The 11,256-nt window shown below is 49.6% G+C and overlaps 1 protein-coding gene across 1 annotated transcript; it reads left to right on the top strand.

Moving 5' to 3' along the window:
• The first annotated feature begins 1,790 nt into the window (after positions 1 to 1,790).
• DMRT2 (doublesex and mab-3 related transcription factor 2) lies at positions 1,791 to 6,120 on the top strand. Its single transcript, XM_074812614.1, has 4 exons — positions 1,791 to 1,838; positions 2,564 to 2,932; positions 3,015 to 3,117; positions 4,790 to 6,120. Exons 2-4 carry the CDS (start codon positions 2,582 to 2,584, stop codon positions 5,842 to 5,844), a joined length of 1,509 nt encoding a protein of 502 aa, XP_074668715.1. The 5' UTR covers positions 1,791 to 1,838; positions 2,564 to 2,581; the 3' UTR covers positions 5,845 to 6,120.
• The last annotated feature ends 5,136 nt before the right edge of the window (positions 6,121 to 11,256 follow it).

Below are 11,256 nucleotides of genomic sequence, written 5' to 3' on the forward strand. Positions count from 1 at the left end.
CCAGCGGCCCACAGAATCATACTTTGTAATTTGGTGTCGGTTTACAAGCAAAGGGGACTTCTGTTTCCTAACCTAGCAGGTCCTTTGTCATGCTTGTGCCTTTTAAGAGGGACCCCAAGGGGGAAGGTGGAATTCCTTGGGTATTTGCCTTTTAGTCATGCTTCTAAGTCAAACAGTAGCCAGGCTCTCTTTTGGGATGAATAATACCTGCCGTCGGGGGATGCGCTGCTCTCTCCCCGCTCTACCGGGCGTGAGCACTGGGAGCCGGTGCGGCCCAAGGAGGACAAAGGCTCCCTCGGGACAAACGCTGCCGCCCCCCCCCCTCGCCCCGCGCAGGTGCCCGCAGCCGGCGGGGCGAGGGGAAGAGCCAGTGTCCTCTGCTCGGGCGGCGGCGGCGCTGGGGGCGAGGGACGAGCGGCGGAGCCCGCGCCCGTCCCTCCGCCGCACCGCGCCGCCCGCGCCGCTCCGCCGCCAGCCTCTGTCTCGAAGGGCTACAGGAGCAGGGTTTTTCCATGCCGAACCGGCGTCCGGCAGCCGGTCCGTGTGCTCACCGTGAGTGGATGCCCGTGTTTATTATACACATGAACATTACCACTATTTATTAAACACGGGCGCTGCTAAGGGAAAGAGCAAAATATTTTCCCTTTTTGGAGGACGGCTTCGGCCGTATGTTCTGCATATCGTTAGTTTTCGATCAGCACACTGGTGGGGAATTGATGCTCTCCCGCATGCCTTTTTTTTTTTTTTTTCTTTTTCCCTGGGGATGCTCTGTTTAAATTCACTAGGTCTTCCCCTGCCCAGTGCTGAACGCGGCCAAAGTGTATTTTGTCCGCTTCTGTCCCGTGGGAATTCCCATTTTCATCGACGGAGGCACCGAGCCCCAACACCTCGCTGGCACGGGCGAGACTTTGTGCATTACGATTTCGATTGCTCCCTGTTTTGGGAGACCAGGGGCATTCCCCAGCTCCCGGAGAGCACCCTCCGTCGGGGAGCGGGGCGAGGAGAATGTTTTTCAACAGATAAGTGCTCGGTGGAAAACGCCACTGAGGGGAGGGAGCGCTAGAAAATAAACGGGTATTTTTCCTCGCCCTAATTCCCGACAGAGCAGGAAGACAACGCCGATTCCGTTGCATTTTCAGACTCGAAAAAAAGCCATTGCCACGAGTCCCCTCCACTCGCGGGCCATGCAACGCGAACGGCGGCAAACGAACAGCACGGTGCCTCTTTCAGCCTTTTAAACCCGCGCCCCCGGGCCGCTCCCCGGCTAGGGGGACGCCTCTGGCCCGCGGGGCTCGTTTCTCAGCCGTCACCATCCTGCGCGTTACCGCCTTTTCTCCCTTTCATTCCTTTCCCCCTCTGTTTTTGCCCTAAAATTGAAGATCACCACCCAGGGCCCGCTTACGTTTCCCGCTCGCCGCGGCTGTGCCGGCGGGGATGGGGCGGGGCGGGGCGGGGCGGGGCGCGCCGCCCCGCTTGCCCGCGCGCCCCGCGCCCGCCCGCACCCACGGGCAAGCGGCTGGCGGCTGGCACACGCGCGGGGGGGCGGGGCGGCGGCGGCGGCGCGGGCCAATCGGAGCGGCGGCCGCGCGGCGCGGGACCAATGGGCGGCGCGGGCGGTGCTGATAACGCGACGGGCCCGGCGCGGCGGGCGCTGTGCCGCGAGGCGGGCGCGGCGTGGGCGCGGCGGGTGCCAGCCCCGGCGCTGGTGCAGCGAGCGAGGGAGCGAGCGCTCACAGCAACGCACGGCCCGGCCCGGCCCGGCCCGTGCCGCCGCCCTGCGACGCAGCGACCCCCCGACGGCGCGGCGTCCCGGCTGCCAGGGAGCCTTGCCCCCACAGGTGCGGGGATCGGGAGTCCCCTGCCGCCGGCTGGGCTCGGGCAGCGGCGGCCCTGCGAGCTGCGGGGAGCGGGGCGGGGGAGGGGGCAGCGTGCTGCCTTGCACCGCCTGCCGGCCTCGGGCGCCACGTTTGGGTAAGTGCAAAGTGCGGGAGGAAGGGCGGAGAGGCCGGGTGGGAGGAGGTGGGGGTCCGAAAACACCCCTCCCGGGGTTCAGAGAGCTCCCGGAGCCCCTACAGCCCCCGAAGCAGACAGCGGCGGTGTGTCCCCTACCTGTAGTGTGTCCACTACGCTGAGTGTGAACGCAGCGGGTAGGAGGGTTGTCAAGATCCTGAAATGAACAGGTCGCTGGGAGGACCTGACAGCCCCGCAGCCCCGCGGCGCTGGGCATCGCCCTGGGGCGGTTCCTCCCGCATCCTCCGCCGCTGGAGACGCGCTCCTGCCAGCGGCGGGCGAGCACGGTTCCCGGCAAGCCGGGGCGGACGGAGAGACGCGGGGGAAGCGTCCGTCGAGGCTAAGCTGAGCCCTGCGTGGGGCATGGGGGTGAGACCTGAACAGGCGGTAAGGGGGGAGATGACATCTCAGGCGGGCTCAGCCGTGACTTCCCGACGGGGGCGCATCTCGGCGGGGCTGGCGGTGGGCCGGGCAGCGGCGGGCACCTCGGTAGCCGGGTGTGCCCCGGCTGCCGTCCGTCGCGGGGGCGAGCGGCCTGACCCCTCTCTTGCAGCCGCGCCGCCCAGGAGCCATGGCTGAAGGACGCGCCGGCGCCGACTGGGAAATCGACGTGGAGAGCTTGGAAGGGGAGGTGGCCGAGGCCCCCGGCGCGCCGCGCAGCAACGCCGGCCCGGAGAAGGAAGAGGAAGGGGTGGAAGGCGAGGAGGCGGCGGCAGCGGCCCCGCGGCGGGGCGAGCCGCGGAAGCTAAGCCGCACGCCCAAATGCGCCCGGTGCCGCAACCACGGGGTGGTGTCGTGCCTGAAGGGACACAAGCGCTACTGCCGCTGGCGCGACTGCCAGTGCGCCAACTGCCTGCTGGTGGTGGAGCGGCAGCGCGTCATGGCCGCCCAGGTGGCTCTCCGACGGCAGCAGGCCACCGAGGTGAGCGGGGACGGGACGGGAGGGAGGGACGGGAGGCCCGCGAGGCCCGCGGACTGACGGCGCCGGCCGGTCGCTCTCCCAGGACAAGAAGGGGCTGGCGGGGAAGCAGGCGAGCCTGGAGCGCAAAGCTGTCTACCAGAGGCACGTCCGGACGCCCAGCCTCCTGGCCAAGAGCATCCTGGAAGGTAAGCGCATCCCCCGCCCTCCACGGGCTGCCCCCAGCTCCGCAGCACCGGCCGGCAGCGGAGAAACCTTGCTCTGCCCCAGGAAAACCCATACCTCCCGTCCGAGGCGCGGCCGCTCACGGGCACGCGTGAAATGCAGCGTTATTTCCCGAAATAAACGCGAAACGGCGTTAAAGCGCGCTCTGCGACCGGCGCCGGGCGGCGGAGGCTCCGAGGGTACCGGTACCCGCGCCCGAACGGCTGCCGGTGCCCTCGGAGCCTCCTCCCGCGGCTCCTGCCCGTCGCGGCTGGAATCGATGTGGCAGAATTTCAGTCGTCCGCCCCCCAGCCCAAAATAATGCCTGAAATGCTAGCAATGGTAATTTGAAATTTGAGAGTTACTGTTACAAGCTGACATTCTTTTTACATGACTACCCAGCAGCGTTTTGCAGTGCAGGGTAATTTATTCGCGGGTGTTTTTATCAGGAAATGAGTAAATCAAATAGGTTGTGTTTTTTTTTTTCCTTTTTTTTTTTTTTTTCTTTTCCTCTGAACACCTAACACAGCAGCACTGTTTGTGGCATTATCAATAGCAAGATATGCATAATAGGCTGCTTTTTTTTTTTTTTTTCCTTGACGAAAATATTATCTATGGAGGAGTGACATTTTAGATGGATATTTTAGTGAGAGTGTTATCTTTTGTTTCCCACTCCCTCTTATGATGGTGCCCAAATTTATTGCTATGTTTGCTTTAATTACTTTCCAAACTGCAGCCCTGTAAAGCATTAAAATTCTCAAATCTAGCTTTTTCCCCCTCTTTTTCCAAAACAGAAAGCTCTTTTCTTTGCCTGTGCAATTAAAATTTTGTCCTGTTAGAAACTTCTATTTTTGGCTACAGTTCACCCTTTTAAAAAAATCTTTTCTGTATTCTTTCCTCTAATTTATCTTAACTTTCTTTTTCTTTTCTCCTAGTTCTCCTTGGAATTTTCTACGATCTGTAGCAATGTGTACATAGTGATTCATCTTTAGAGAATAGAAAAGACATCAGCTGGTAGGGATAGATATCTTCCTTGGCAGTGGGGAAACCTGTGTGAAAGGAATGGGAGTGAAAACAGGTAAAAACCCTGTTCTCCTTACTCATGTAAGTAGTTCCATTAATTCAATGGGATTACTTTTCTGTGTAGAGTGAACAGGATTGGACCCTATCGGTTATATTAAGTGAATGGTAGCTGAATATACAGGAGACTGGATTTCTATGTTTTATCAAAGTTCCCTTCTAGTTCAGGAGAAATAAAATATTTGAATAGTTTCCATATTTCTTAAAAATGGATGGTTAATAAGCTGCATGCTGCAAAACCAGTCATAACACACAGCAGGGTTTTGCCTTTTTTTTACCTCAATCTGCTGTTTTGAAGTTGGTTTTGAAGTTATTCGTCAGCTAGCTTTGAAGCAGACTACACATGTCAGAGGAGCAAGGCTTGCTTATCTGTGTTGAAGAACTTGTACTGAATGTGCCTGATGGCACAGGGAGCTAAGCCTCCATGGCCCGGTGACAGTAGGAGCTGACGGTGTCCAGGGTTTGTAGCATGTACTCGGCACCTGGCAAGACTGTCTCCAAACAGGGTGCTTTTACAAACACAGCTTTAATGTTTTTCTTATACAGCTTCTTTCCTAATGCTGCTTTGTGTTTTAGGTTACCGTCCTATTCCAACAGACCCTTACCTGGGAGGGAATTCACCCTTACCACCCCCTGTAAGTGACAGGATGAGAAAGAGACGGGCTTTTGCTGATAAAGAGTTGGAGAACATTATGCTAGAGAGAGAGTATAAAGAGAGAGAGATGATGGAAGCTACACAAGCAGCTGCCCTTTTTCTCCCTAACCGCATGGTGCATGGAGCTGAATACAACTCATATAAAACAGCTTTCAACACTACTCAAGCTGAGACTCCAAACAAGGAGTTTTGCAATTTTTTGCCAACCTGCCTTGATCTAACCATGCAGTATTCAGGATCCAGCAACATGGAACTAATCTCTTCAAATGTCAGTGTAGCTACTACCTACAGGCAGTATCCCCTGTCTTCTAGGTTCTTAGTGTGGCCAAAATGTGGCCCCATTAGCGATGCTCTCCTCTACCAGCAATGCCTGTTGAATGCTACTACTGTCCAAGCTGTCAAACCTGGAACAGGTTGGGATGCCAAGGTCTCACAAAGCCCAGACTGTTCAAATGCCGAGCACGGCATCATGTCTCCAAAACTGGAAAATTCATTTATTCTGACCCACACGCAAGACATTCAGCAGCCACATAATGAGACACCATGCCATCCTCAGGAAGCTCGTGAGAGGTCAGCTTTCTCTCCTCCAAAAAGGACTTTCTCTCAGATTTCTGATAAGGATTCTCTGGCTCCTCAGGAGCAGGTATTAAGCAAGATCAGCAAAGACGGTACCAAGCCCCCTCCACCACTCAAATACAATCCCTTTCAGTCACTGTTCCAGCAAACGTTTCCTGACAGATCAGCAGAATTGAGAACATCATTTGTGAAGGAGGCTTTTGAAGATGCTCGTAAGAAATACAGAGAAAGTGCCATTAAAGAGAACCAAAACCACAAGTTTACAGTGGACAAGTGTGCAAAAGACTTCCTTGGGGCCAAACAGGCCACAACAAAACTTTCAACAACTGAGCCACTGTCATTTTCAGTTGAATCCATCCTTAAACGACCTTCTTCTGCCGTTGCTAATGTCTCTCAATAAATAAACTATACCTTCAGCATAGTGAGTTTGTATGCTTTGCCTTCTGCAGAATTGCTACTGCCTGCCTTGCCCCTTAAAAGATTTGTAAAGAGGATTTTCTGCTGTAAATGGTAATTCTTTCTTTCATCTCAAAATGACATAGATAAGTATGCATGTTTTGTCTCCTAAAAAAAAATATTTAATTTTTTAAAATGGAAACTGCATATATAGACTGTAAAGTGTTGTTATTTTAAGCAGCCTTCAAACCATTCAATAAAATGAGATTACCTACAAGCATAGAGGTATTCCTGATCTCCGTTTTCTCTTGAATATCTCACAGGCAAGTATGCCCTACTTTCAGAACATACTTATTCCCTTATCTGCTATTATCAATGTACTTACTAGTTGTCTTGGTGGGGTAAATGGTAATTTCTCCAGTAACTAAGAGAAGAGGTAACAACGGAGCACGTAGGCTAGTGTGAATTCGCATGACTTTATTAACTTAAGTAAGGTTTGGATCAGATTCCAAATGCCTTTCTTATTCTGAAGGGGGAGTGCATGCTGGTGTAAAAGATTGGTTTATTCCTCACCTCTCTATAAAAGCTTCTGTTACTAAAGCAGAAGAGTTACTAAATTTGATTTGAGGAGAAAGGCTCTGGTGAGCTTTTGGACAAAATGTCAGCATTTTTAGAAGTTTGGTTTTTGAATAAAAGGTCTGCTTTTTTTTTTTTTTTTTTTAATTTTCAACTGAATTTACTCTGGATTTCCACCCCCTAGAATATTTCTCTTCTGAAAACATTTCACCTTTGACCAGCAAGACCCTGAGATTCTTGTGTTGTGGTAATTGAAATGATCTTTAGGCTGTAAAAATGATGCATGGAATCATCACTGCTAATGAGAAATCAAGTCCTGATCTCTCAGTTTTGTAATTCTTCACCCTTTTGCAGGGATAGCAGAAATAAAGGAGATTAACCAGTAGAATTTACCTGGGAACATGAAATGCCCTCAAGGTTGTAGAAAAAGACGTTACCAGCTCTCAATTATAATTGAGCTTGAAGCTTTCTAAATCATGATTTTGTAAGTTTTTCCCTTATATGTTACTGCCAGCACATTTAGTGCTAACTGGTAATGCCTTGGTTACCTTCCTTCCTTAAAATTTTTTTCTATCCTGCAGACAGCGCTCAGCCAGTTGAAAGGAGCTGTGGTTTGTTCTTAATTTTTATTATTTTCTAAGGACAATTTTTGTTTGGTATTTGTGAGCAGAATGTAGTATTTTCTGATTTTATTACACTTGCTGCACAGGTTAAATGATTATTTTGCTATGAATAAATCTGAGCCTGTGAATTTCCGATTCTTTAAGTATCTCTGAGAGTGTTTAGTGTTTCTGTTGGGAGTGGCGGGTGTTGCTGAATAGCAGGACCCTTTTCATGGATGGGAGGAGTCGTCTGTAGTGCGTGCTTTTCTAAGCCACTTTGTTAAAGCAACAAACAGATTGGAGAAAACACATTTTACATAACCTGTAAATTTTTATATAACACATCTTGCAAAACACAAAAAATTTTTTTGTCAGGAATGTAAACAATTTTGTTGTAATTTAAAAGAATCTTGGGCACTAAGCTAAAGTTTCATTTTCCAAAAGCCTTCTTACTAACTAGATTTTGCCTAGCTGAAAATACATTTCAAATGCAGTGAGATTCTTTTCATTTTTTCAAACTCCGTCCTTTATCCAGTTGCCATTAGAGGGAGTTTTAACTTACTTGAGAGCTGAATCTGCTTGTTAATCAGTTTAGCAGTCAGCTAAACAGCTTTTACTCGGAGTAAATGGAGTGAAATTCTTCACATTTTGTATTTGTTTGCTTTCTCCACAGCTTCCTTCTTCGACTTAGTTGAACGTTAAATGCTAACAAGGGGTTTTAATTTAAGCAGAGTTTCCTTTGTTATTAAAAATATGATTTGTTTTGTTTTTCAAGCTGCTGGCATAAACTGGGATGACAGATGAAAGAGAGTTCAGCAATCTATGTAGTGAACCAAAATTCTGGATACTGGAATTAGTCCTGCATAAATATTTCTTTTGCCTGACAATGTGCGCATCTAACATTGTTCAATTTCACATCTGAAATATTTTTCCAGGAAGTCACTTGTCTTTATTTATCTCTTAAAAAAAGACCAGAAAACCAAAACCCTCCAACAGACTGGTACCTCTTGACCTCTTAAAGAACCACTTGAACTGAACAAATTCAAACTCTGAAGATGGACTAATATACACATATATATATAAACACACACACATATATAATATATGTATGTTTCATATAGTTTTGTTCAAATTTCAATCACTAGAAGTGACCTTTCTATTACTATTTGGAAAAATGTGACCCTTGCTCATGTCTTGCTTCAGTTCCATTAGCTATTTCTCCCTGTACTTAGTTTTCTTTCATTTCATAGACCCTGGACCTTACCTCTCATGCATCTTGAAAGCTTGTTTCACCCAGATCGTTTTTTTCTTTTCTTTGTTAAAACCATGTATAAAGTCTATTGTTCATGGAGTGGATGATTAGTAGCTTGAGCATGATAGCATATACACAGGCAGCATGTGATTTTCCTCACACATCTTTGCGGTGGATTTAGAGCATTCTTGCCTCTTTCAGCCATGCGCTTCTTTAGAGCAGAAGTAGCAACTTGTCCGTGTGTGCTGGTGCGGCTGTGCAAACTCATGGAGAAGAGAAGTTATTGCTCTGAGACTATCTAACGCTTACTGCTAGGCAGTGTCTCCTAGAAGTAAGTCAATTGTTAAAATACGCTATGCTGCCTTATGCTCCCTACTTCTTAAATACAATTTTTGTGGCATTTGCTGGGTGTGTGGACACCTGTATCTCCTGTACAGCGTGACTAGTTTTCTCTGAGTACGAGATGCACCTTTTTGCTGTGCTCAAGGACATCAGGTTGTACTTCCCTTCTGATGCCCTTCTGACCTCAGTTTTTCTTATGTGATGGTGGAACACGCTTGTTGGGAAGTTCAGCTTTAGGGTTGGGACAGGAGGTCAAGAACCTGTGCTGGCTGTGGAGCACAAAGCAGTTGTGGGAAGGAATACAAAGGACAATTATTCACTTGGTCTGCAAAGTAGTAAGCCTGACTGATGGTATTGTCAGAGAGAGCCAACTAGTTGTTGGAAGTGCAGGCCCTCCATATGCATGCTGAGGCAAAAATTTTTATAGGTGTACAGAAGTGTGTAAGTATACAAAGCTAGAGGAACTGGGAGTTAATAGTATCCCAGACAGTGCCTGGCTTACTACCTGGCCTGGTGGCCAGGAGTGTGTAGTGATGGGTTCACTTGAAGAAGGGATAGGTTATTGCCAGCTGCTGCAGTAACAGTGCTTCTCTCTCATGTGGCACAGGAGAATTGAGACAAGGGCTGTGATGAGTGGGGGCAGAGTCCCTGCTCAATAGGTGTGGGTTGCTGGCTCTCTCAGGTGCTGGCTTCCACAAGGCCTGCCTTAAAACTGTCATTTGTCTTTGATGTCTTTGAATCAGCATATCGATCGGCTGGGCTTGAGGTAGTCAAGGCATAGAGTTTGGTGAGATGGCTGGGTAATCAGACATGAGTCATTCAGCTGATATCACAGTATCACAGAATCGTCTAGGTTGGAAAAGACCTTGAAGATCATCCAGTCCAACCATTAACCCAACATTGACAGTTCCCAACTACACCCTATCCCTCAGCGCTATGTCAACCTGACTCTTAAACACCTTCAGGGATGGGGACTCCACCACCGCCCTGGACAGCCCATTCCAACGCCTAACAACCCCTTCTGGAAAGAAATGCTTCCTAATATCCAGTCTAAACCTTCCCTGGTGCAATTTGAGGCCATTCCCTCTTGTCCTATTGCCTATTACTTGGTTAAAAAGACTCATCCCCAGTTCTCTGCAACCTTCTTTCAGGTAGTTGTAGAGGGCGATGAGGTCTCCCCTCGGCCTCCTCTTCTCCAGACTAAACACCCCCAGTTCCCTCAGCCGCTCCTCGTACGACATGTGCTCCAGACCCTTCACCAGCTTTGTCCTTCTCTGGACACGCTCGAGTAATTCAATGTCCTTTTTGTAGTGAGGGGCCCAAAACTGAACACAGTAATCGAGGTGCGGCCTCACCAGTGCCGAGTACAGGGGTAAGATCACTTCCCTGTCCCTGCTGGCCATGCTATTACTGATACAAGCCAGGATACCATTGGCCTTTTTGGCCACCTGGGCACACTGCTGGCTCCTGTTCAGCCAGCTGTCAGTCAACACCCCCAGGTCCCTCTCTGACTGGCAGCTCTCCAGCCACTCCTCCCCAAGCCTGTAGCGCTGCTGGGGGTTGTTGTGGCCAAAGTGCAGCACCCGGCATTTGGCCTTATTGAAGCTCATCCCGTTGGCCTTAGCCCATCGTTCCAGCCTGTCCAGATCTCTCTGCAGAGCCTCCCTACCTTCGAGCAGATCAACACTCCCACCCAACTTGGTGTCATCTGCAAACTTACTGAGGGTGCACTCGATCCCCTCGTCTAGATCATCAATAAAGATGTTAAACAGGAGTGGCCCCAAAACCGAGCCCTGGGGGACACCACTCGTGACCAGCCACCAACCGGATTTAACTCCATTCACCACAACTCTTTGGGCCTGGCCAAGACTGTCAAGACTGAAATGACTGTGAAACCATCAGCTGAATCCATTCTGGCCTGAGAACAAGACCTAGCCCTGTGCTGTCTGCTTGTCCTTCTGCTATGACAAACACCTCTATGAGTTTTGCAGTCTGAGCTCCTCACTTGCTTTAGATCATAAAAGCAAGTCACTTTTTTGGCCAGCTGTGAAGGCACAAGTCCCTGTAGAGTTAATGGCTCTGAAGGCTGAACATTAACCAGCTCCCAGTTGCTATTGTTCTGGAATTAGAGAATTTGACACTCTCTATTTCTTTATTTTAAATGTAGAACAGGGAGGTATGTTCTCATTTTGATTTGGCAGCTTGTTTGCACGATCAAGCCTTTCAGTTCCTGTACACAACACTTTCCATTCAGCTGATCTTGATGTGAAAGCTGGCGCCCAGAGTCATTGCCCATGATGGATGAGATTCTCACTGTATCACTAAGTTCTTTCTCTGAATTTCTGCCAGCTGAACAGAAAATAGTACATATAATGCCTCCTTTAACCCAGTAGTGATCAGCCATTTTCTGTTTGAAAACCAGGACAAACTGACTTATGTAAGAAGGTTGTTGGGGAAGCATGTGTGGGCAGGTGGCAACCAGTGGCAAGAATGTCAGCATGACTGGGGAGACAGGAACCAGTTGGTGTTTTATGGGAGGAAGCATCCCTCTTCATAAATAGTGAAAACATGCAAATGGGGAAAAAAAATCAAATTGTTCAATATTGCCAGTTCCCTCTCTTCCTGTCCCCAGCACCAGCTCTTT

Source organism: Strix aluco, chromosome Z (assembly GCF_031877795.1).
Source record: "Strix aluco isolate bStrAlu1 chromosome Z, bStrAlu1.hap1, whole genome shotgun sequence".
Taxonomy (NCBI): Eukaryota; Metazoa; Chordata; class Aves; order Strigiformes; family Strigidae; genus Strix; species Strix aluco.

Bases quoted from the DNA above. Each gene is read 5' to 3' on its own strand.
- DMRT2 (XM_074812614.1), top strand. From the start codon at position 2,582: ATGGCTGAAGGACGCGCCGGCGCCGACTGGGAAATCGACGTGGAGAGC. The intron at 2,933-3,014 runs GTGAGCGGGGAC...TCGCTCTCCCAG, and splicing joins GACGGCAGCAGGCCACCGAG to GACAAGAAGGGGCTGGCGGG. The intron at 3,118-4,789 runs GTAAGCGCATCC...TTTGTGTTTTAG, and splicing joins GGCCAAGAGCATCCTGGAAG to GTTACCGTCCTATTCCAACA.